Source organism: Filicampus tigris, chromosome 20 (assembly GCF_054856515.1).
Source record: "Filicampus tigris isolate MCC_2025a chromosome 20, RoL_Ftig_1.0, whole genome shotgun sequence".
Classification (NCBI taxonomy): Eukaryota; Metazoa; Chordata; class Actinopteri; order Syngnathiformes; family Syngnathidae; genus Filicampus; species Filicampus tigris.
In genome coordinates, this window is record NC_141236.1 from 1,350,001 (window position 1) to 1,375,184 (window position 25,184).

The 25,184-nt window shown below is 39.8% G+C and overlaps 1 protein-coding gene across 2 annotated transcripts in view; it reads left to right on the forward strand.

Annotated features, from left to right (window-relative positions):
• Positions 1 to 25,184, forward strand: part of lama4 (laminin, alpha 4) — a 55,065-nt gene that overhangs the window by 23,032 nt on the left and 6,849 nt on the right. For both annotated transcript variants that reach the window (XM_086019584.1, XM_086019583.1), the window contains exons 7-31: positions 504 to 684; positions 1,572 to 1,655; positions 1,725 to 1,876; positions 1,996 to 2,106; positions 2,285 to 2,396; positions 3,208 to 3,372; positions 5,389 to 5,582; positions 9,339 to 9,455; positions 10,956 to 11,104; positions 12,439 to 12,580; positions 12,665 to 12,758; positions 12,843 to 12,959; positions 13,068 to 13,253; positions 15,086 to 15,225; positions 15,639 to 15,803; positions 18,054 to 18,199; positions 18,289 to 18,451; positions 18,548 to 18,681; positions 19,407 to 19,578; positions 19,920 to 20,051; positions 20,148 to 20,290; positions 23,422 to 23,551; positions 23,625 to 23,762; positions 23,872 to 24,005; positions 24,394 to 24,558. In XM_086019584.1, coding sequence (XP_085875710.1) covers positions 504 to 684; positions 1,572 to 1,655; positions 1,725 to 1,876; positions 1,996 to 2,106; positions 2,285 to 2,396; positions 3,208 to 3,372; positions 5,389 to 5,582; positions 9,339 to 9,455; positions 10,956 to 11,104; positions 12,439 to 12,580; positions 12,665 to 12,758; positions 12,843 to 12,959; positions 13,068 to 13,253; positions 15,086 to 15,225; positions 15,639 to 15,803; positions 18,054 to 18,199; positions 18,289 to 18,451; positions 18,548 to 18,681; positions 19,407 to 19,578; positions 19,920 to 20,051; positions 20,148 to 20,290; positions 23,422 to 23,551; positions 23,625 to 23,762; positions 23,872 to 24,005; positions 24,394 to 24,558 — 3,566 coding nt within the window. The remainder of the gene's footprint in view (positions 1 to 503; positions 685 to 1,571; positions 1,656 to 1,724; positions 1,877 to 1,995; positions 2,107 to 2,284; positions 2,397 to 3,207; positions 3,373 to 5,388; positions 5,583 to 9,338; positions 9,456 to 10,955; positions 11,105 to 12,438; positions 12,581 to 12,664; positions 12,759 to 12,842; positions 12,960 to 13,067; positions 13,254 to 15,085; positions 15,226 to 15,638; positions 15,804 to 18,053; positions 18,200 to 18,288; positions 18,452 to 18,547; positions 18,682 to 19,406; positions 19,579 to 19,919; positions 20,052 to 20,147; positions 20,291 to 23,421; positions 23,552 to 23,624; positions 23,763 to 23,871; positions 24,006 to 24,393; positions 24,559 to 25,184) is intronic.

The following is a 25,184-nucleotide window of genomic DNA, read 5'->3' on the forward strand; positions in this document are numbered from 1 at the left end:
ATCTTCTTATCTGTGACATTCTTGGCACACATATCAGTTGACTTCAGTTAATAGAAGAATAGCACATAGAGTCACACAGCTAGGCAGAGTTGCCCCCGTGTGGGTACACTGAAAAAAAAAAGTACTTGATTTTCGGTCGCACATGATTAAAATGTGTTAGACTAACGCATAACATTTGTTTATTCTTTAGGAAAACACGGGACAATCACATCGACTTACCACGTTTCAATCATGTGCAACCGATGTTCGTATTAAGTAAATCCAAATGATCTTTTTTTTGGATCCTTTGGATTTACTTAATTTGGACATGCATATCAGTTGCACATGACTAATTAGTCACATGCACATTGTCAATTAGTCCAAAATGGTTGTATACCAACTGGATAATAAATTGAGCAGGATACTGGGAAGATTGGACCCCAAGGTGAAAAAAGTTGAGAACCCCTTGCCTCCCCAAAATCAGTTAACAGGTCCTAACATTGTTTTTTGTACTTGTAATTCAGGAGGGTTACTCTGGTTTCTCCAGCTGCCAAGGCTGTCAGAGATGTGAATGCAGGCCAGCTTCTCTTCGTCCCACCTGCCATTCTCTCACTCACAGCTGTCTGTGCCGCCCGGGTGCCGGAGGTCGTTACTGTGAGAGGTGCCTCCCAGGCTTTTGGGACTACAGCCCCTCTGGCTGCAAGAGTAAGTTGTCCATATATGAAACAGCATGCAATTGTTCTCAGTTTCTCTTGACGAAAGTTTTTTTTTTTTTTTTTTTAACATCTGCAGTCAATCCAACAAATGTAGAAAATGTTTCCTCTGAATAATCTCAAATCCCAAGCACACCCACTCACTTTGTGAGGTTTTCTGGAAGAATATTAATCTAACAAATTATCAGAGCTGGGCAGTCCGTCCCTGCCCATTTCGTGGGCGGGTGGGTAGGGCGACAAATTTAAAAAGTGTCTTAACTAGCCGTTAACTCAGCCGTTTTGGTCCTCACCTTTGGAATAGCCTGCCAGAGGACGTCAGGTCTGCAGAGACTGTTGATATTTTTAAGAGGAAGCTCAAGACACACCTTTTTAGTTTGGCTTTCAACAACTTTTAAATAATTTATCTTTTCTTTTGATTGAAGATAATTCTATGTTTTGCTTTGAATCTTTTAAAGCACTTTGAGTTGCATTTTTATGTATGAAAAGTGCTATATAAATAAAATGTGATTGAAATGTGATTGAACTAAGCATGCCGGAGGTGTATTTTAGTCCGGCCTACTATCGGCCCTCGTGCGTGTGACGTGCTCGCAAGGTGGCCAAAATTCAAATTCTACTGGCTGATTTTTCGGCTTCTTTCTAGAGCGACAACTGCTGTTATAGGGATTGTGGCATTGACCCCCCTAAATTATTCTCTGTGGAGTTACTACAATTTTGCTATTCTGAATGTGTCAAAGAATTAGCACAGTAATGCTAACTACACACCTCTCAGCAAATTTTATGGATCCCTTTTTTTGTCCATCGACAGCAGTAGAAAATTTGAGCCAGAAGCTATAAAGCTGTACAGTATAATATAGAATGTGTGTTTATTTTATTTTACAGAGTGTGACTGTGAGAGCAGTCACTGTGATATGCAAACAGGAGAGTGCCTACCAGAGCCTGCAACAGTTAATCCGTGCAATATCAGTAAGAAGACTTAACTACAGTAGCAAATCAACACCATAATCTTAATAATAAATACATAATTCTTTGCAGGTTGTGATGAATGTATTTGGCATGTTATCGGAGACCTGCGACTGTCCAACAAAACACTAGACCATTTGAGGGTTGGAGTGTTGAACATTTCAACTGGGGCTGCTGTTAATGACAGAGTCAAATACTATGACTACACTGCTCAACACCTGCAGGTACATACACAGATACATCACAATAACAGCCAAAGTAAGAATTAGTATATAGTACTGCGGTGAATGAAGTCCTTTTGAATAGCTAACTATATTGAACTGCATTTCTTTGTGTGTTTCAGAATCAGTTTCATGCCTGGAGAAACAAACTGTCTGAAATAAAAACAGAGACTGGGGGAGTGGAAGACTCCACACAGGATGTCGTATCATACTTAAAAAAGCTTAGTGAATCGGTCAGTCAAGTTATATTTAAATATCAGAAATGTTAAAGTGAAAAGGTTTGCTTAATGCACGTTGCCAATTTTTTTTTTTTTTTTTTAGTCATGCTGCAGTTCAATTTCGAAGGTTGCACGGCTGCATGGTATGTTTGGTGTTGAACATGGAATTACTTTATTCTGTTTGAATCGATAGGAACACACAGTGAAGAGTCTGGGGAACCAGCTTGATGAGGATACACTGCAAACCTTAATGCTAGCTGAACATTTCAGCAAAAACCTCACTGACCTCAACATACGCATTGAAGGTACCATATCTCTTGACTCAAATAAAACAAATACATTTGGAGTCCTTACATTTATAATTTAAGAAATGTGGATTGCTTTCTAGAGCAATATGATAGTGCATGTGAAATCACATGTAGGCTCCCCCATGTGTCTCTGTGCACTCCAGACAACACATGGGCCTGATGAGACAGTGGATTGTGCCTAAAGGAATCTTTAGCCAGACCAGGAACAAGACATCTGTAGGTGTTTAACTGTCACTAGATGTGCATTTCAAACAGATTGATGTTGTTGCTTGGCCCAGGCTGATGCCATCCATTAAATGGCATTGTCCTGCTTTCCCAACACTGTAAGCAATCACACACCAAGTCTTTTTGGAACGGTCCTTATACTGGAGGTGCTCGGCTAATCTGTGGATTTAGGCGGTCACGGGTCACTGTAAACACTGGACAAAATATTTAATTTCCTCACAAATTTCATTATAACTATATAGACCCAATAAAAACAATGATGGGGTAAGAATTAATGAAAGACATGGAAACTACTTTGTGATTAACAGTCAAGACACTGAGAAAACATAGCTTGGTTAAAGATAATACATGACATTGCATCTTTTTACTCATAATTTATGTATGTTTATGTATAAATGCAATTTATTTTAACTAAATAGAATACTTATTTAGGATTATAATGTTTTTGATTGACTTTAAAAATGTTTAGTAATGTATGCAAAAGCCCTGACCCAGAAACCATTTTGTTTTTTGCCATGGTTTAGTCTTACTCTGTCACCCTGCACATAAGATTATGGTACTTTTGTTTTGTTAATGTCTGCAGGAATGATCCATGAATGGGAACTGTACAGCGTTGACCAAGAAGCGGATCCCGAGGTGGTCAGGAGAAACACAGATGAAGCGATGAGTATTGTGAGCCACATGAGAAATCTTGATTTATCCACACAAGGGCCTACAACCATTGAAGAGTCAACCGAAGCCCATGACTGTAAGTATATTTAGTTAAGAAACAAAAATAAAAACAGAAATGTACACGCTCAAAATTGCATTCAAGTAAATTCAAAGATGTTCCTAATCTTTAAATATACAATATATATATATTTTCTCACTTGATGGAAATTGACATCACAGTTGCTCAGGGCTCAGCAAACGACCAATCACAGCTCACCTGTTTTCTGAAGATGAGTCATGATTGGTCGGTAACTGAGCCTTGAGCAACTGTGATGTCATTTACAGTCGATAGCAAGTGGCAAAATGGCCGCCTCCTGAGATGGCCAAAAACAGGAGGGTTGTAATATTAATCAGAATGCCATGTTACGACTACTGGGCCTGCATAAAGCATATCGTCGCTTTCATGTGAAAAACACTTATCTCAATTTTTTTTCATTTTCTTATTTTTACATGAATGGTGTTTCCGCATTACAGACATCGCATTAATGTGAAAATTTAAAAAGTTTCCAGAATTGAAGATAAGTGTTTTTCAAAGGACAGCGACGATATTCTTGTACAGATATGTTTTGGGTTGACTTCTCCTTCAAATATATCGGACTAAGTATTGGCGTAAGTGGATTTTTGTCAGTGTAATCGTCACTGACAGTTAGTGATGTGAATTCCGGCTCTTTTTAGAGAACCGGCTCTTGCGGCTCGGCTCACTAAAAAGAGCCAGCTCTTTCTGCTCCCAAACGGCTCTTCAGATTATTTTTGTTGCTTTAATCGATATATTACCAATAATAGTGTAACATTATGCACAAAATGAATTAATAATTAATAAAAAATATATATACTATATTGTAATAGCCTTTATTTTTTCACTCAACAGTGAACTTTTAACTAATTTAAACTTTTAACTTTTTTAAACTAAGCAACTTTAAAGTCAAGCAACACAGAATCCCTAAAAAACACACGACACAAAGAAATGTAAATTAAAAATATTTACTTTTTAGTGCAACAACAAATAAACTATGACATACAAGAATAAACATTTAGCTTTTTTATATGTAACAAATTTAAAGTGAAACACAGGATCCCTGAAAAACACACGAAATACAATTCGCCTTCAACAAATTTAGACTGAAACAACACAGAACCCCTGAAAAACAGACAAAAATATAAATTAAAATGTGTAAAACAAAAAGAAAAAGATCAGCAGTCTCTACGGTAGTAGAGCCATCAATATAATTAAAATGAGTCCAAATTTGGATCCTTTTCCTGCTTTGACTCATTTCTTTTTTACTTTGTTTCTTTTTGTCCTCCATGTTGCACTCTCTCTCCTCTTTTGACCCGTTCGTGTGCACACTGTGCTGTGTACCAGGCTGCCCCCCCCGGCTCAGTGCACTAAGCAGCGCAGACACAGAGACGACACCACGCATATTGACCAATCACATGCACCTCAAGAGAAAAAAAAGCTTCTCGAAGGGAGCCGGCTCCTGAAAGGTGGGGCACCGGCTCCCGTCGTTCACTTCAAAAAGCCGGCTCATAGTCGTTACGTTCGCGAACGACACAAGCGTACGTGTTGGTCCGTAACTGACAGACGCCCGTTTTGCTGACACCCCCTGTTTTTTTGGGGGGACCGACAGATGGACCAGGATGGACTTCTGACAGACTAATAGATGGACTTAATTGACTGACTGACAGACTGATGAACTGACAATTACAACTTGGTCTGTCACAAAAAATGACGGACTGACGAATGAAGCCCAGGTACCCAAGCTGTTAATGGATGACAGATGACGGACCAGCTAAATTTTGTAAAATGTCCACCTCTGCTATTTTGTGAATGAATATAGAGTTATATATCGTCACTGTCCTGTGAAAAACACTTATGTCCAATTCTGGATTTTTAAAAATGTTCATGTTAATGCGATGTCTGTAACGCGGAAACACCATTCATGTAAAAATAAGAAATGAAAAAAATGGAAAATGTTTTTCACAGGACAGTGACGATATACAAATGAAATATGGAATTTTGAGTGTAACACATTCCTCATCTTGGCTGTATTTACAGTGTTAAGGCGTATTCGTCAGTTGGAGAAGAAATCATTGATTACACATGGTCATCTCAACTCACTCAAGTTGGCTTTGTCTCGCTTCACTACCAAGCTGTCTGACGCTCAGTCCTTCCTCCAGAATGCAACCAGTACAATTGAGGAGACGCGGGACAGGAACAGCGGCAATGACCTCAAATTCCAGAGGAATGAGGTAATTTCCCATGACCTTGAGGGTCAAGTGAATGTTTCTTTTCTTGTATCTCTTCCAGCTTTTTCTGCTCATCCACCCATCCAATATCCGAGCCGCATATCCTCATGAGGGTCACACTGAGTATTTAATTTCATACAATAAGCATATGTATACACTTAGTAGACCCTTTCTAGGAGTCCATACTCCTACCCTTGGCCAGCATACCTCCCCAAGCTCACATAGATATGTACAATTTTAATGTGTTCCCGAGGTTATAACCTAAAAGATAAATGAGCATGTACCTTCGACTACATTGTGGTTTTGTACCTCCCATAGGACTTGGACAGAGTTATGGGTTATGGGTTGTACCACTGTTATGCTTAGATTCATTTTCCAGGATCAGAAATAAAATTAAAAAATCTGTTCTCGAGAATGTATATTACAAAAAATAAAACAGGGCATTGTATCTTCACTCATTAACTTAATTCACTGAATTAATACAGACTTTTTTTTTGTACATAGCCGTTATTTATTTTTTTAAACCGCTGGGCAATTTGACCCTACTTTCTGGGTTATGGTGTACAAAAAAAAAATAATTGTACAAATTGGGTTGTTTTGATACAAAACAACTTAAAGTAGCAGGTCTGTCCAATTTTTTAGCCAGCAGTTTAAGGGTGAAGAAAAAAGAAATAACGATATATATAGAGATAAATTCTTGTCTAGTCCTAATGTTATTATTTTTTTAGACCTATGTATTAGTGAAGGCATTAAACGATTTTAAAGAAGAGAGAGAAAAGATTTTCTGCAGTATATTTTTATCATCTTTGTCTCGGCCCAGTGCAATTTCCACTAGATGCCTATTTGACTAATGTGACAATACAGATGTAGAAGTTCTCAGAATGGCATTATTTAGTTTACACAATATATTTATAATACATATTTTGAGAACTTTCTGGTTGACATTATCAACAGCTGGATCTACACTACCAAAGCTTTGGGACACAGACGAATGTATAAATGTATTATTGAAAGGAAACAAGGAGTTGGTTTCCCACTTGCAGCTGTAACAGCTTTCACTCCTCTGGGAAGACTTTGTTGTAGTTTGTCTGTGGGAATTTTTTTCTTTTGATCCAGTGGTCCCTTTTCTCAGCCGTCACTAATGTTGGACAAGAAACTTTGGTTCATGATTTGTTTTATTTTATCCCAATTTAATTATAACTGTTGTAGTATTGAATATTAATTTTATTGATCTGTATACGTTGACATTTCAGTAGTATTGGAATCGCTCTAAACAAATACATATCGTTGGCGCCGGGCATAATCCTTGTACCTCCAAAATCATCACTTATCAGGAGACCCCCAAAACAGCATGCAACCATTAAAAAAAGATAACACCCACACGTGTACTGACCAATAGTACATATTTGTGAAAAAATATAACATTTATCAAATTGTGACGTAGGATGTCTTGGCCCAATGCCATGTATATAATTCTTGTAGTAGTGGTGGGCGATATGGCAAAAATACATCCATCCATCCATCCATTATCTGTACCGCTTCTCCTCACAAGGGTCGCGGGGCGTGCTGGAGCCTATCCCAGCTGTCTTTGGGCAGTAGGCGGGGGACACCCTGAACTGGTTGCCAGCCAATCGCAGGGCACACAGAGACAAACATCCGCACTCACAATCACACCTAGGGGCAATTTAGCGTATCCAATCAACTTACCATGCATGTTTTTGGAATGTGGGAGGAAACCGGAGTGCCCGGAGAAAACCCACGCAGGCACGGGGAGAACATGCAAACTCCACACAGGGAGGCCGGAGCCGGGATCGAACCCGCGACCTCTGAACTGTGAGGCGGACGTGCTAACCAGTCGCCCACCGTGCCGCCGCAAAAATACATCACAAATTTAAAAAAATAAAATTACGATCATGATTTTACCATCATTCTTTTTTTTACATCATTTTTTTGGGGCTAATTTACACATTTTTTACCATTTTCCTCATGTTAAACATATAAAACATATTTAAAATGCATACAAAACTGGGCGGCACGGTGATCGACTGGTTAGCACGTCCGCCTCACAGTTCAGAGGTTGTGGGTTCGATTTCGGCCCCGGTCTTCCTGTCTGGAGTTTGCATGTTCTCCCCGTGCCTGCGTGGGTTTTCTCCCGGTACTCCGGTTTCCTCCCACATTCCAAAAACATGCATGGTAGGTTGTTTGGACGCTCTAAATTGCCCTTAGGTGTGATTGTGAGTGCGGATGTTTGTCTCTCTGTGCCCTGCGATTGGCTGGCAACCAATTCAGGGTGTACCCTGCCTACTGCCCGATGACAGCTGGGATAGGCTCCAGCACGCCCACAACCCTTGTGAGGATAAGCGGTATAGATAATGGATGGATGGATAAAACTCTTAACAGAAAAAAATGACATTTTAAGCTTTCTGAGCAGGTTTTTATTTGAATAGCGACAATTTGTATCAAAATGTGCAGTGAATGTAAACATAAAAGGTTACATAACTTAAACATAAAAACATAGCTCGTAATGCGGGTCTTTGAAGTACACCGCTTGCTTGTTTTTTCATATGGAGTGCCCTCGTTAAATGACTGTGTTACCGTGGGTTGCGTTAGCTTAGAGCTAGCGGCTGCCTCTGGCTACCATGTGTCTGATCTCCGTTTGCTTTGGCTGTCAGCGTAGTTTATTGGGTGCTGTCTCTGTCTCCGCAAGTGATTAAACAGGTTTGTCGCGAGCGTGCTGGAGCCTAACCTAGCTGTCTTTGGGCAGTAACCTGAATTGGTTGCCAGCCAATCGCAGGGCACTACACGGCTAGGAAACAAACGGGGTAGAAAGTGGCCTCCAAGGACCCACTTCACAGTGGTGATCTGTGGCAGCACTGGCCAACTCTACATCATCTGCAAGTGGAGGTCTGCTTGTAGTTCCTTATAAATGTACTTTGTGTGCGTCGATCTCCCACATGTACCCCAGCGAGTCAATTTCTGCTTCCTTCTAGTCAAAGTCTGTGTGCGCCGCTCCTGAGTTTAAAGGGAGAGAGAGGAGCTGCTTCCATTGCCCAGGAAGCAAGTCGGCTGTGTTCACTGCCACAACAGCGCAACCCCCCTCTGGCCTACGAAAATACCAAAACTGCTTTGCGCTAGACTTGCGCTGGTCACGAAAAGAGGGTCCTTGATCTGTTTCAGAAAAAAAAAACTAAAAGTTACTCAACAAATCAGCATCAAAGGTGTAGCTTCACAGCAAATATTTTCTTAATTTGCTGACTTTTTTCTGCTGACTAATCCAACTAATCTGCTGGAGGAGAACACCAAAGCAAACTGTCAGAGTTGTATGATAAATAGCACGAGGACGGTTAAATCGGCTTTTTCAACTTCGAATCACCCAACGTCTTCGTTTTAGCACCAATGCGATATTAATTAAAGGTCCCTTTCGAGAAAATGTAAATGCAGATGATATATGTTATTTTATCCATGGGAGCAATTAAGATATGTGGCCAACTCATGGACCTGTCTGAGTTGAGTGAGAGTTAACTGTAGTTTAAAACTGTCTAGCCTGCTTCATCACCACAAGCAGTTCTTGACAGAATCCTCAGTTGACCCATAACATGACAAAGGTTTGGTGTTAATGTAAAGCAAGCGGAAGCCTTTGAGGTTTGCCTTTTTCATTTGTCATAAGTAATTTGTTCATAATCAACAAAGAAAACTGTCTCTTGTTCTTTTTCTTCATATTTACAGGTTGCCATGTTTTTTGTTTGTGTTTTATTTCAGGCAACGCAGGAGAAGATGGAAGCAGAGTTAACAGCTACTCATAACATTACGGAAAAAGCCAGAGACATAATTTCTAAATCACAAGAGAATGTGGCTGAGGTGGATACACTGATCGAGGTATGATCGCTTTTTAATTATTTTTTTTTTTGTACAAAACTACCTCAGTTCTTATCAAGTAGGCCTATTAGTAAATTCAGTTTGGGCATTTAGTTATCCATCCATCCATTATCTGTACCGCTTCTCCTCACAAGGGTCGCGGGGCGTGCTGGAGCCTATCCCAGCTGTCTTTTGGGCAGTAGGCGGGGGACACCCTGAACTGGTTGCCAGCCAATCGCAGGGCACACAGAGACAAACATCCGCACTCACAATCACACCTAGGGGCAATTTAGCGTATCCAATCAACTTACCATGCATGTTTTTGGAATGTGGGAGGAAACCGGAGTGCCCGGAGAAAACCCACGCAGGCACGGGGAGAACGTGCAAACTCCACACAGGGAGGCCGGAGCCGGGATCGAACCCACGACTTCTGAACTGTGAGGCGGACGTGCTAACTAGTCGACCACCGTGCCGCCGGCATTTAGTTATATTTAGGTTTAGTTGTATTGTGTGTGGGTGCTCCGATTATCTCAATACAAAGGAGAGCGCACATTAAGATTTTGCTCTATCACTAATCTCAAAATGAAGTCAGAGGAAAAACTCTTGCATGATCACACGTGATGTCACAAAAAACGAGGAACAGGCACTTTGGAAATGTGCCAATGTTACCTGAGTATATCTGAAAAAGACATGATTGGGAGTGTTGTAAAATTGCAATGATATCCAAAAATACTTGCTTTGGAAAATACTTCTTGTTACGGGAATCCACTTTTATACAAAAATCAACATCATTTAAGTTTGTTTTCATTTCTGGTTGTTTTCTTATTCCTCAGTCAGGGCTTCTTTCATTGACTACATTGCATTCCGCATCACAGTTCATGAAGTCATTTTTCAGATTTCATTTTCTGATTTTTTTTTTGTCCTAAATATTAAACATGTTACGTGTGCAGCAAGGTGTACCGCCGTAGCAAAAATGTTTACCTGTATGAGCACATTAAAAAGCACAAACAAATGAGACAATGTGCGGTGCTCTTTCCCCAGATTACGTCTCTAGTTGTTTTATTAAAATGTATAAAACTAGTACATATAATTTATTTTTGAAGAAAACAAAACTACATATAGGTTTACTACATTTTAATCATATGCAACCAATGTACATGTTTGAATTAAGTAAATCCAAGGATCTTTTTTTCAGTGTAGGAGGAAGTGATGAAATCTTCATTCTGCAAATCAATGTGCATAGACGTCAAAGGAGGAGGAGGAAGTGATATACCCTCATTCTTCTTTTTAAAATATAAACAAGACCTATCGTTTACAAACGCTGTCCATCCATAATTGTTCTGTGAAGCAACTGCAGATTTAGAATATTTTTTGTGGAATATCGTCAAATTATCATGAGTTTTTTGAAAAAATATTGATTTTTTTTTTTTTTATTTCATTTTTTTTAGCCCACATCGCCCATTGAGTGCATGTGTGTATGTTTATATAAGTGTGTCTATTTCTCTTTGCTTTTGTTAACAGAATATAACACAGTACCATGCTGCAATTGATGGTGCCAGCCAAAAGCTGATAGAGAAGATGGAACAGCTCTCATCCGCTGACAGAGATTTGATTGGAAGGGCAAATGAGCATGCTGAAGAGCTTGAACGACAGGCCACCAAACTGGAGGAGTAAGAAACGTGTCTTAGAGCATAATTGAGCTTCTTACATCACGCATAACACAGATATTCACATACACACTGGTAAATATTCCTCATAAGCAGAAGCAGTCCTGGCTAGGTTTGCGTTCTGGGTGAAACAATTCCTTGAACCCCCCACTTTCCCATTCCACCGCAATAAAATGACTTACCCACAAACCGTGTCACCAACACAACATCATACCATCCATCCATCCATTATCTGAACCGCTTATCCTCACAAGGGTCGCGGGGTGTGCTGGAGCCTATCCCAGCTGTCTTTGGGCAGTGGGCAGGGGACACCCTGAATTGGTTGCCAGCCAATTGCAGGGCACACAGAGACAAACATCCGCACTCACAATCACACCTAGGGGCAATTTAGAGTATCCAATCAACTTACCATGCATGTTTTTGGAATGTGGGAGGAAACCGGAGTACCCGGAGAAAACCCACGCAGGCACGGGGAGAACATGCAAACTCCACACACGAGGAGAACCCACGACCTCTGAACTGTGAGGCGGACGTGCTAACTAGTCGACCATCGTAAATCCATGAAAAGATATAAAATCTCCAATTTTTAATACATTCATCCCTGAGCAAGTGTTTGTCTCCAATAGCAATATTTGAATTCATCCACATTACCTATAATAATTTAGAAATAATGTATTAATGTGTATTTTTTTTATAGTTGGTAAAATGGAAATAAATTCTTTTAGAAGAAGGTAAAGTTTGAGTATAATCGTTGACCTATCAGCCATTGTTTGTTAGAATAAATTTTACCTAGGAAGCCTTTAAATTAATTCATCACTTGAAGATTCTTTTAATTTTCAGTCTGCCATTTTGATAAGAATGATATAAATATTACCTTTTAAACTTGTTCAGTTCATTGTTCCATTAAATTTTTTTTTTTCACAATTTTTATAAAACTTAATTTTAGTTGAAGGAAGAATAATTGATAAACTGGGGAATTACTAATGTATTAAACAGTAAAACTTTCCCTTGAATTTCCCTTCCAAGGTTGTAAAATTCTACTCATCTTTTCCAACCGTCCCTCATAATTGACAGTCTGTCAATCAGACCATCAGTCGGTCCATCAGTCCGTCCCCCCTCCCGCAAAAAACAAGCCAGCAAAACGGGTGGTCACTGATGATTATACTGACGGACAAAAAAACCCCACTTCCGTCTGTGCTTAGTCCATCCAAAAAAAGTGTCCCATCATTTGTCAATAAAACGGGCATCTATCAGTGACGGATTGACAGACCAGTCCTTCAGTCTGACGGAATGCTCACCTCTGGTAATAACATTAAAACATATCTTATTTGTTTCAGGGACCTGCGAGAGAGTGATACCAATGGCTTTGTGCAGAAGGCCATAAGTGCTGCCAATGTCTACACCAATATAGTGAAATACATCAACAACGCCAATATCACATCACTTACAACTTTGAACTTATCCCACACAGCAAATGACGTAAGTTCACAGAATACATAGCAAATACATTTGGTATTCTCGCCCACATTAAGTTGCTTTGTCCTTTTTTCTTCCATGCTTCAGTCCGTCACTGGGATCAATGTGCAGCTTAATGATCTTGTGCTAAAATGTGACAATGTTTTCAAAGAGTCTGTTTCATTGCATTCTGAACAAATAGGTAAGCAACACGCAAACGTTGGTTATCCCATCATTGTTGCATAAGATGATCGATTATCCCACATTTACATCATTCTGATTCCAGAGGTTGAAGCCGAGGTGGTTGACAAGCTGAAATACATTGAAGAGACAAAAGAGACCTTGGATAGAAACACCCAAAAACTTGAAGAAATGGTGAAGGATATTTCTGAATTTCAGACAGGTAGAAGACAGTCTAGAATATGCCTAGCTATGTTAAAAATCTGTGTCAAACTGAATGTTCTAAAGGTGGACATAAATTATCTTGCCACATCTTTTCTGCCCTTTCTAGCCAGAACTAACCAGCGACTGGAGTATACTCTCAACGTCGCTGAAGGAACTCTTAACCGCTCAGCCGCAGTGCTTGAGACAATTACGCCTATCAGTAACAAAGTAGAGGAATGGGCCAATAATCTGAGCAAAAATAAATACTCTACAACTGCTTATGAGCAAGCCATTGACTCTGCAAAGGAATCAGGTATGTTATCTTATACATCGTTAAAGCAAACAATTATCGTCAAAACGTTCCCAATTGAGACATTGCAGACGCCTTCATTAATTGCTTGTTGCTGAGTCTTGCTTCCTTCAGAAACTGAAGTTAATATAGCTTTATTAACTAAATATATGTGCGGTATTCTTGTTAGGTTGCGACATGATTACTGTAGGGGTGGGCTATATGGCAAAAATATCATATCACGATTTTTTAAAAATAAAATCACGATCACGATTTTATCATGATTCTTTTTTTTTCCCATGTTTTTTTTAAGACTAATTTGCACATTTTTGACCATTTTCCTCATGTTAAACATATAAAACAAATTTAAAATGTGTATAAAACTCTAATAGAAAAAAACAAACATTTTAAAGCAGAAGTCAACGCAAACATATTTTTTTCAAGAATATGTTTTATGCAAGCCCACTAGTTGAAACAGGGCATTCTGATAAATATTGTGTTTGTGGAATAAGTGTTAATCCACTCGTTTTTAGCCATCACCGGGGGTGGCCATTTTGTCTTCTGTCGACTGAAAATGACATCACAACTGCTTACAACGGCCAATCACAGCTGACATGTTCTCTGAATCTGAGCCTTGATTGGTCGTTGTGAGCAGTTATGATGTCATTTTCAGTCGACAGAAGACAAAATGGCTACCCCCTGAGATGGCTAAAAACAAGTGCATTTTACTTAATTTATATTCCACAAACGCAAAATTAATCAGAATTCTGTGTTTCAACTAGTGGGCCTGCTGGGAACATATTCTTGAAAAAAATATGCTTGGGTTGACTTCCGCTTTAAGTCAGCTAAGCATTCTGAACAGGTTTTAATTTCAATAGTGACAATTTTTTATCAAAATGTGAATGTAAAAATAAAAGGTAACACAATGTAAATATAATAACACAGCTCGTAACGCAGGTCTAGTACTTCGAACAGCCTTTTAAAGCCCTCGTTTTCCACAGTTTTAGTGGGAATCATGTCTTCACAAAGGTAATAAGTCACTGCCTCAGTTACTGCTTTACACTGCTTGCTTGTTTTTTCATATGGAGTGCCCTCGTTAAATGACTGTGTTACGGTGGGTTGCGTTAGCTTGGAGCTAGCGGCTGCCTCTGGCTACTATGTGACTGATCTCAGTTTGCTTTGGCTGTCGGCGTAGTTTATTGGGTGCTGTCTCTGTCCCCACAAGTGATTAAACAGGTTTGTCGTGTTGCCATCTGACGTCCAAACCGAGTCTCTGCAAACTTTGCAAATAACTGGTTTGCGCTTTCTCCTGCGAGGAAAAGCCAAACCAAATCGACACTGTGGATGTGGAGTTTCTTTTCGGGACCAACTCTGCTTCGTGGTGACTTTCCGCTATAGCTTCCCGCTATACAAACAAACAGGGAGGCGGAGAGTGTCACGTACGGTGCACTGTGCGTGCTGTGATTGGTTGGTCGGGTATGTGTCAGCGGCTTTGAGCCGGCATTGAGCTAAACTATGTGCCTTGTAGATGATCAAACGATCTTTCGGCTTTATGAGATCGTCAAACCCGTTAAACCGATTAACGATCTAATGTCGTCATATCGCCCACCCCTAGATTACATTGTCTTGAAAGACCATTCTATTTGTCCTTCAAGAAACTCTTGGGTTACTTTTGTAGACTTTTTATGTGTGTCATCTAATCCCTATCCAAAGATTGTCTAAATAGCATCTCTGATAATTGATGTACTCGCTAAAACTACTGGCAATATATATAATAAGTAAATGTACATTCTTTTGTAAAACACCGTGATGTTAAATGTCAGTCACTTCTTACATGCTTGTTTTGTACTTCACAGTGGATCATCTCCATTTTCTTGTTCCTGAGCTTTTGGAAAAGCTTAAAGTGGTTGAGCAGAAGAAGCCTGTCAATAACATAACCACCAATGTCATGAGAATCAGAGAACTCATAGCCCAGGCCAGAAGTGTGGCAAAGAAGGTTAGTTCTCACTCAACGTATTCAGCATCAGCTACACCCCAAATATTACAAAATATTACACACATGCTTCCAAACTTCCAAAGTTTCCCGTGATATATCTTCAAATTGTCCCAATTAAACTGAATTGTGAGGTTGCATTTAGTGACACCAGTATTTTATTGTATTTTAGTCATGTGTATGCATTGTGTTATCACTAGAAATTGTGACTAATAATAATAACAAGCTCATTTTAAAAGACTAGATTGATACATTGATATTGTATCAGTATGCAGATTTAGTATTTTGTGGAACTTACATAATATATTCTAAGTTTATAAGGAAACTAATCATTTTCCAAACATTACCTTAACAGCATAAAAGAGGCACACTAAAACAGAATGTCAAATTTCGCAATGACATATTTTCCGCTCTAGGCTCAAGTGTCCATGAAGTTCAATGGTCAGTCTTCAGTGGAGATTCATGCTGATACCAACCTGGATGACCTGAAAGCAGTGACGTCCATCAGCTTATTTTTGAGAGTTGACCCAGACCAGGATCCAATAGAGGACCGTTTCATTTTATATCTGGGAGACAGAAACGTAAGGGCATTTCTATGCTTTTATGATTTGATAATATTGAGTGCACAAAGGGAAGAGCTCCAAGAAATGCTTGTTACTAAACTCAATGATATGGTATGTGAAATTGTGTGTTATTGTGATTTGCAGCATCTAGGTGTATATTACCAGCAAAAGTTCAGAGAAACCTTCCAATTTAATAGCATTGGTATTGTGTTTGACTGACATGTAATTGTCTTTCCACCCATCCATCCACCAATCCAAGGTCAGGTCGCAGGGGCAGCATCTTAAGCAGGATTAGTGACTATTACACTGACGAATGAAAACCCACATCCATCATTCATCAGTCCATAATTTTTAAAAGGTGTCCCATCAATCGTCAATCGTCAGCAAAACGTGCATCCGCCAGAATGACAGACCGGCCCGTCAGTCTGACGGAATGCCCACCTCTGCTAAATGCTTCACACTTGGGAGCGAATCACTCCAAGAATTGAAGATCAAAGCTTGGTGAAGCTGTCAGCACTAAATTATCTGCAAAAAGCTGAGACATAATACTGAGGTAACAAACCAATGGCAACCTTGGTGGTGTTCAACCCTAACTGAAAACAGATCTGACTAGAGGCAGATTTAATGCTGACATCAGGCATTCAAGGGGTCAGGTGCATAATACTCCTGAAGCACACTCCAAGACCACAAGACTCTCTGGGAGACACAGTCAAATGCCTTCTCCAAGTCCACAAAGCACATTTAGAATGGTTGGGTGAAATTCCTTGCCCTCCCTGTTCCACAGCCAGCATGAAAACCAAACTGGCCCTCTTAAATCTGAGGTTTGATTTTCCATTGGATCCTTCTCTCGAGCACCCCTGAATAGACCTCACTGCATAGGCTGATGAATGTCATCCCCTGGTCCCCCATCACCCAAGCCTGCCAATCCAGAGGCACTGTCCCAGATGTCCATGCAATTTTATCAAAGCATTTTAACAAGGACAGCCCCAGTGCATCCGGAGCATTTAGGAACTCTAGGCGAATCTCATCCACCACCAGGGCCTTGCAATTGAGGATATTTTTAACCATCTTGTTGACTTCAACTCCAGAGACAGAGGAGCCCACTTCAGTGTCCCCAATCTCTACCACCTCATAAGAAGATGTGTCTGAATTAAGGAGCTCTTTGAAGTATTGCCCCCACCATCTCACAACGTCCTGAGCGGAGGTCTCTGTCCCTACTATACATACTATATACAGTGTTGATGGTGAACTGGTTCCTCCTCATGAGGCTGGACCAGAATTTCCTTAAAGCTGTCTGGACTTAAGTCTCATTGGCCTCACTAAACTTCATCCATGCTATAATTTTTACCTTTGTGCCCAACCAACCTGATTTCCACTTGGCTTAATGGTATCCATCACCTGCCTCTGGAGTCCCACTGGACAAATAGTCCACCATCCGGCTCGAGTAGTGCTGCCACAGACGTGACAGGCCACTATGCAACATAAAACATATTTACCTGTAAAAGGCGGCTAGTCCTAGTTCTCTTTTTGTAAATGTACGGCATTGTGCACAACCGTAAGCAGCACAATGCATTACTGTTCTTTCGGTTTTACTGCTGTCCACAAACAGAATGTGCTAATGCCTTTGGCCCTTCTAGCTTCAGGTTGCCATAGGCACACAGCTCAATAGGGGCGTGCCGTATCTACCTATGTTCAGTTGTCCATATCTGTGATTGAAGTGCCCCAGCAGGATGAGGGTCCAGTATCCAGGAATGCTCTCTAGGAACCCCTGCAAGGACTCCCAAAAGGGTGGGTACCCTGAGCTTGGCTTTTTGGTACCTAGGAATAAATAACAGTCAGGACCCACCTTCAACTGTGGAGGCACCGAGCTCTGGGAAATAAGTATGCCCACACCTGTGGGCAACTCCAGAGTGGAGGATGTTCCAACCTCTCAACAAGACTGTTACTGGGGCCCAAACCTTGTATGATGCGAGCCTGACTATATCTAGTCAGAACATCTCGACTTTACACACCAAGTCAGACTCTTTCCTGGATAAAGAGATGATGTTCCATCTCCCTAGAACTAGCTTTGGTTGCTGCCCAACTCACAATGCACCCGACCCCACTTGGGCGCTCCCACAAGGAGAGAGAGGGCCCCACATGGTCTCTTCGGACTGGGCCACATGGAATTGTATCCTACTAAATGAGAGACAATGATTTCTTTTGACAACTATTAATAGTTTTTGCAATATTCCAATATTTTTTTCTTGCTCTCTACTGTACTGATAGGGTAGGAAAGACTACATGGGACTTGCCATCAAGAATGACAACCTTGTGTATATGTATAATCTTGGTGGTGAATACGTTGAAATCCCACTGAGCTCAAAACCTGTCAGCCAATGGCCTGCTGTCTTCAACTACATCAAAGTAGAGAGGTACTATCGCGAGGGTTTCACTACCGTCAAGCAAATGCAATTCAAAAAACACAGTCATAAAATTATTGTTTTCTTTTCTTTCCTGGCAGGTTGGGTAGACATGGGAAAATCTACCTCGTCATCCCCAGCCAGAGATCCACAGATGAACAGAAGTTCATTCAGAAAGGCGAAGCTCCGGGAACCGACTCACTTTTTGACATTGACCCGAAAGACATGGTGTTCTTTGTTGGAGGTGTACCACCAGACGCAAGGGTATAATATTTGTGACTATAAACAAGTCAACATGTATTCAATAATTTCCATATGTATCTAAATACTGTATTACTATATTTAATTGTTTCAATTCAGCTTCCACCACCTTTGGCTCTTGCCCCCTTTGTGGGCTGCATCGAGTTGGCCTCGCTGAACAATGATGTGATCAGTCTGTATAATTTCAAAAACACTTACAAAATGGATGTGGTTGCATCAACACCTTGTTCCAGGTATGTTTCAATTATATATATTAATAATGACTGTTGGAATTTTACACTGGGAAAATCTCTATGAAGTCTTATTGTGAAAGCACCGATACATGCTTTTTGAAGCCTTAACCGAGTATTCATTCAATCGATCAATCGATCAATCAATCAATCAATCAATCAATCAATCAATCAATCAATCAATCAATCAATCAATCAATCAATCAATCAATCAATCAATCAATCAATCAATCAATCAATCAATCAATCATCTTTTATGAACGAGACATGTGGCCCATTAGATAACATATACAATACACATAAAAGAAAATTAAAAAAGGACCGATACCAGTGTTTCCACATTTTACTAGTATCTCACAGCACTGAAACCAGGGTTGGACAACAACACAATGATGGAATTCTGAGAACATTGGGATGCAAATCTACCTATCAATCTATCAGAGTCCTCAACAGGGCATGAAGTGTGTTAACTCCTGCAACGCAGAACAGTTTTATTAAACGATCAAATGTGTATTATTGACAATAACTGATTATGAAAATTGTAAATTTGTAATTAAATTAACAGAATTACGTAGTGGTAGTCAGTAGCAAGTGGCTTGCTAATATTATTAAATACTCTGGTTAAACATCAGGTTTTTCAGTTGATGATTATTCAGACTTATGTCAATACTGTATATTGTGGAATCTGACCGATACTAAACTAATGCAGTTTCTCCTTGTAATTACAGGTACAAACTGGCTTTTTCACAGAGTCGCATTGCAAGCTATTTATTTGATGGAAAGGGCTATGCACTGATCAGTAACATAGAGCGGAGAGGAAAATTTGGTTACGTCACAAGATTTGATGTTTCAGTGCGAACTGTTGCAAACAACGGTGTGCTTTTCATCATGGTCAATGCTGTAAGTTCAAACTGTAGTAACTAATACTCAGGGGGCATTCTTCCGCTGAGGTCTAATAGCTAACAGTGAAAAAAACTGTTTACTGTTATGTTACTGTTTGCTATTATTTATTAAGTTGTATAATGTATATCTGTTGGCTGGATTATTTGAAAGCTAAGCCTTAATTTAGCCATTGACTATTTGTGTACACAAATATTTGAATACATATTTACTGTACATGAATAAATTAACTCACACCTATCTAAAAATGACTTGTCAGTTCAGTCACATCTACAGTAATACCTACAAATATTGGATAAACACTTACCTTACTGTTTTTTTCATACTTTCATTTTCCACAGGATAAATTCTTTCTTTTAGAAATAAGAAATGGATTTTTGCGCCTAATGTATGACTTTGGCTTCAAAGATGGACCCAAACTTTTGGAAGATCAAATACCGAAGCTAAAAATAAATGATGCAAGATATCACGTGGTATGTTTTTCTTTTTTAAATTGGTCTAATACCATACCCTAAAGTAAATGGGCTACCTTCAAATAATATGCTGCCTGTGTTTGACTCATGGAACAGATATCAGTGATCTATCATCAGTCAAAGAAGGTGATCCTTCTGGTGGACAAGAGCCATGTCAAATCTATGGAGAATCCGAAAACCACTCTGCCATTCTCGGATATCTACATAGGGGGCGCGCCCTCACACCTTCTCCTATCTAGGTGAGTAAAAAAATCCTCCAGCCGAGAACACATTTGCTGTGCAGTCTATTGTTAGAGCAGTTAGACTTTAAGAACTGTGAACTTCAGTGTTCGGAAAGTTCATTTTCTACACACCTGTAGCCAACTGCAGAAATTTTGCCAACCAATGCAGATTTATTAAATGAGGGAACTGCGCCAGTGCGACACTTGGCGGCTAGGGTTGCCAAATAAGGTGTTTATACCCGTACATATGAAGGTTCGTATACATTGACTACCTTTACATGCAGTCAATAACCCTTTCAAAACCCAAGTATTGACAATATTTGGGTTTTGAAAGGCCATGCTAAACATGCACAAAACTGGTTAGGGTTAGAAAAGAGGTAACCCGTGGGTTATGAGCATATTCAGGTTTTTATATATAAGAATAAGACCCCCGTGTTACCTCTTTTCTAACCCGAATATTTGGTCATAGAACATGAACGGAATGGACAATTACAAATTTACGTCAAAATGAAGTCAAGATGGCGGTCAAGTCTGTGAAAACAAACTCTGCGCTCATTGAAAAGCATTAAACTTTGGGTCGTTGTCATTTTATTTGTGAGGATTATTTTGATTTCAAAATGTCGTTTGACGACTATAACAATCTGCCTGCAGAGGCAATAATGTGATTTTTATCACACTCGAGAAAGGGTCTTACCACTCGAGTGCTCACCTCAAAGGACTGTGCTCTTGGTTTGCTTCCATTCCGAACTGTCCAGTCCCACTCTATTCACTCCTTTTACTCACTTTCTCCAACGTTCGCGGTCCATACACTAATATGGAATGATAATTTAGTCTGCATCATGTTATGCGTGGGATATCCAACTGCACAACATCTTCTAGGCATGGTTTTCTGCAAGCTTCATATGCTAGTCACAGGCAAAAGCAATACAACACAGTGGGTTGTTATCACCGACTGAGGCACGTTGCATTGTGTGTATTACCAGAAATGTCCGGATATATTCAGAATTATCCATACCTCCATTGAAAGGGACATTGGTTTGTGTTCTGCGCATGCTCCTCAAGGAATCTTGTGTCTTTTGAGTACAAGAAGAACTCGTATGTGCGGCGGTCCTGCTTACTCGCCGTAGCGAGAAAAGCGGCCACCTTATGTTGCCACTGGCTAAGCAATCCTAACTTGAATACATTGAGTTCTATGCGGCATTTTCAAATTATTTTCTGTCTCTACGATGAAAATTAAACAGCGTGTATATAGACACTCATACTGTATTTGTGTGTGTATATATAAGTGTGTGAGTCTGGCGCTTAAGTCATTGGAAATACACAAGCAAGAGTAAACAAACATAACGAAATTCAGAAGCAGCACAGAACCACACTTTTGGAGTGAGGAAGAAACCAACTGTTTGTAGTTTGTTAACATCATTCAGCATTAAATCAGTTTTAAATAACCAGGAAAACACAGAGTCTAATGACTCAACCCCAGCTGCTGTCGGAACTGAAAGGATTAATTTCAAAAGAAGATGTTTGTTTTTTTTCATCTTCACTGATTGGGTCCTTTGGACTGTCTGTTTGCTCAGGTTTGCCCCGCCTCAGAAATGCGTCTACCCACCAGATTCAATCGCTGGTACAGTAATGAAGTCTGGATTTCCAGGCTAACAGAGGTCTAATCCCTATTCACTCCTTAATAGGTCATAGTCATGTCTTGTGAGAACTGGCTTGTATTTGTGTTGATTTGCTTCCCTCTGCTGGTGCTAAACCTGTAACACCTGTAAATTCCAGCCTCTGTTCTGATAGACACTTCCAGTAGTGCATATATGCATTTATATAGGGCTGGAGCCTATCCCAGCTTTCTTCGGGCAGTAGGTGGGGGGCACCCTGAATTGGTTGCCAGCCAATCGCAGGGCACACAAACAAACATACGCACTCACAATCACACCTAGGGGCAATTTAGAGGGTCCAATCAACCTACCATGCATGTTTTTGGAATGTGGGAGGAAACCGGAGTACCCTGAGAAAACCCACGCAGGCACGAGGAGATCATGCAAACTCCACACAGGGAGGCCCGAGCCAGGATCAAACCCACGACCTCTGAACTGTGATGCGGACGTGCTAACCAGCCGACCACTGTGCCGCCATACATATATATATGCGTGTGTGTGTGTGTGTGTGTGTGTATATATATATATATATATATATATATATATATATATATATATATATATATATATATATATATATATATATATATATACATATATACATATATACATACATACATACATACATGCGCACACACACACACATACACTCAAGGTTCCTAAGAGCACAGTGGCCTCCATAATCCTCAAATGGAAGAAGTTTGGGAAAACCACAACTCTTCCTCGACCTGGCCGTCCAGCCAAACGGAGCAATCGTGGGAGAAGAGCCTTGGTGAGGGAGGTAAAGAAGAACCCAAAGATCACTGTGGCTGAGCTCCAGGGATGCAGTAGGGAGATGGGAGACAGCTAAAATAACAAAGGCGTGGCTTCAGAACAACTCTGTGTCCGTTCTTGACTGGCCAGCCAGAGCCGTGACCTAAACCCGATTGAGCATCTCTGGAGATACCTGAAAACGGCTGTGCACCAATGTTCACCATCCAACCTGACAGAACTTTAGAGGATCTGTCAGGAAGAATGGCAGGGGATCCCCAAATCCAGGTGTGCAAAAACTTGTTGCATCATTCCCAAGACTCATGGCTGTACTAGCTCAAAAGGGTGCATCTACTCAATAAAATGCGCCAAGGTCTGAATACTTATGACTATGTTATAGTTCCGTTTTTCTTTTTTAATAAGTTTTGCAAACATTTCTACATTTTAGATTTTTTTTCTGTCAAGATGGGGTGCTGAGTGTACATTGTGTATATGTACACTGGGTACGGAAAGTATTCACACCCCGTGAAATTTTTCACTTTCTGTGTCATTGCAACCATTTGCCAAAATCAAAAGTTCATTTTATTTCTCATTAATTAACAGTTGGACTGTTGGTGAACTGTTTTAATGGGTAAAACAGATGCATGATGTGTATTTGTTCAATTTTAGATTTTCCGAAGAAACTTTACAAGATTGAGGTTGATTGTCACAGAAATACAGTGAGTGACATGTCTTTCATGACAGGTCCGAGCTGTCTGCTGTTGTTGGCCTCAAAGGCTGTGTCAAAGGCTTCCTGTTCCAAAAGAAAGACTTCAACCTCTTAGAGGAGCCTGGCACCATTGGCATCAGTAGTGGCTGCCCTGAGGAATATTTTGTAAGTGCCACACTTGTAGTCTTCTTTCAGTAATAAACCGTGTGACATATAACATTCTTAATTTATTTCACAGGCATCACATAAAGCCTATTTCATGGGTGAGAGCTATTTGGGATCCTCAGCAAAGATTTCACCATTTGACAATTTTGAAGGAGGCCTCAACTTTAGAACCTTTCAACCCAGTGGAGTACTATTCTATCACAATGAAGGGGTATGAACACACTTGTGAAAAATACTATTTTAAAAAACAAAGTATTTCAAATGCAATTTTTCAGTATGTCTTATATCCGGGCTGTAAACCTGCATTTTTATCACTTTAGCCTGATGAATTCAGCATCTCCCTTGAGAACGGGGCAGTGGTGATGAACTCACATGGAACAAGAGTTAAAACACACAAGAAACATTATAATGATGGAAGGATACACTTCTTATTGGCCTCAGTGAATAATCAGAAGTAAGCATATGATTTTACTTTGATGCAAATTCTGCTTCTACCAATCACATTACTATAAGCTTTATTTCTAAGAATGTAGAATTCCTATGCATTTTGATGGGTGTGGTCAGCTAGCACTATATTTCTATATCATTTATGTGAATTGACACAACCTGGAGGTCATTAAGTTTGACCAGCAGTCACTTGTGTATTGTGTATTTAAAAAAACACCAGCAATTACAATCCTGCTGCAAAATCAGGCATTTGTGTGAATTTACAAATAAATTCTGCTTGAGTTTTAATTTCAGTGACATTCGACAGCAGCAATGTTTTTACTTGTCAGTCTCTCTAATGCATTTCAAAAGGTCCATAAGTGTATTTCATTCACTTTTTCTCTTTTTCACCCGAGGTATTTATTATTGGTGGACGACAAAGACAAGCAGGAGAAGAAACGCCCACAATCAGTCACAAGACCCTCTTCCGTTTCTACAATGAAGAACTTCTACTTTGGAGGTTCGCCAAGCAGCAGCTTAAAGAACTTTACAGGCTGCATTACCTATGCCTACATCAACAGGTAGATCCCTTCTCATCACTGGACAGCTGTGATGGCTATTTCATAGAGCTATGTGGTCCAGATTGCCCACGGATGAATTGCTTTCCTGCTCAGAACTGCGCACTATTTTTAATCATTATTAGAAAAAGACTAAAAGGCAGATTCTACAGTTTTACCGTTCATGGATGTTTAATACAGTCCAGGTTCAATGCACAAATGGACAGAAATCACTGTCACAGCCAAAAGTACACTTTAAGGAGGAGGTGGGAAATTATTAATTTGCTTGAGAGACCATGAGGGACACTAGAACAGTGACAATTGCCACCCTAGCATGCTAACTTATGATACACGTAGACATATGGTCCATATAAAGTATTGTGCATAGACCTGGCTATAGACATTACTGTAAACCAAGACAAAATACTGTAAAAGCAAATACATATACTGTACAACAAATTGTGGAATGTGATGCGCACAAAAGAAAACATAAAACATATACGGCAAACATATAATGAAAATGACAAAAACAATCGTAAATATTTAATCGCCCTTTTGTGTGTTTATATATATATATATATATATATGTATATATGTATATATATATGTATATTTGTATATATGTATATATATGTATATATGAAAATATA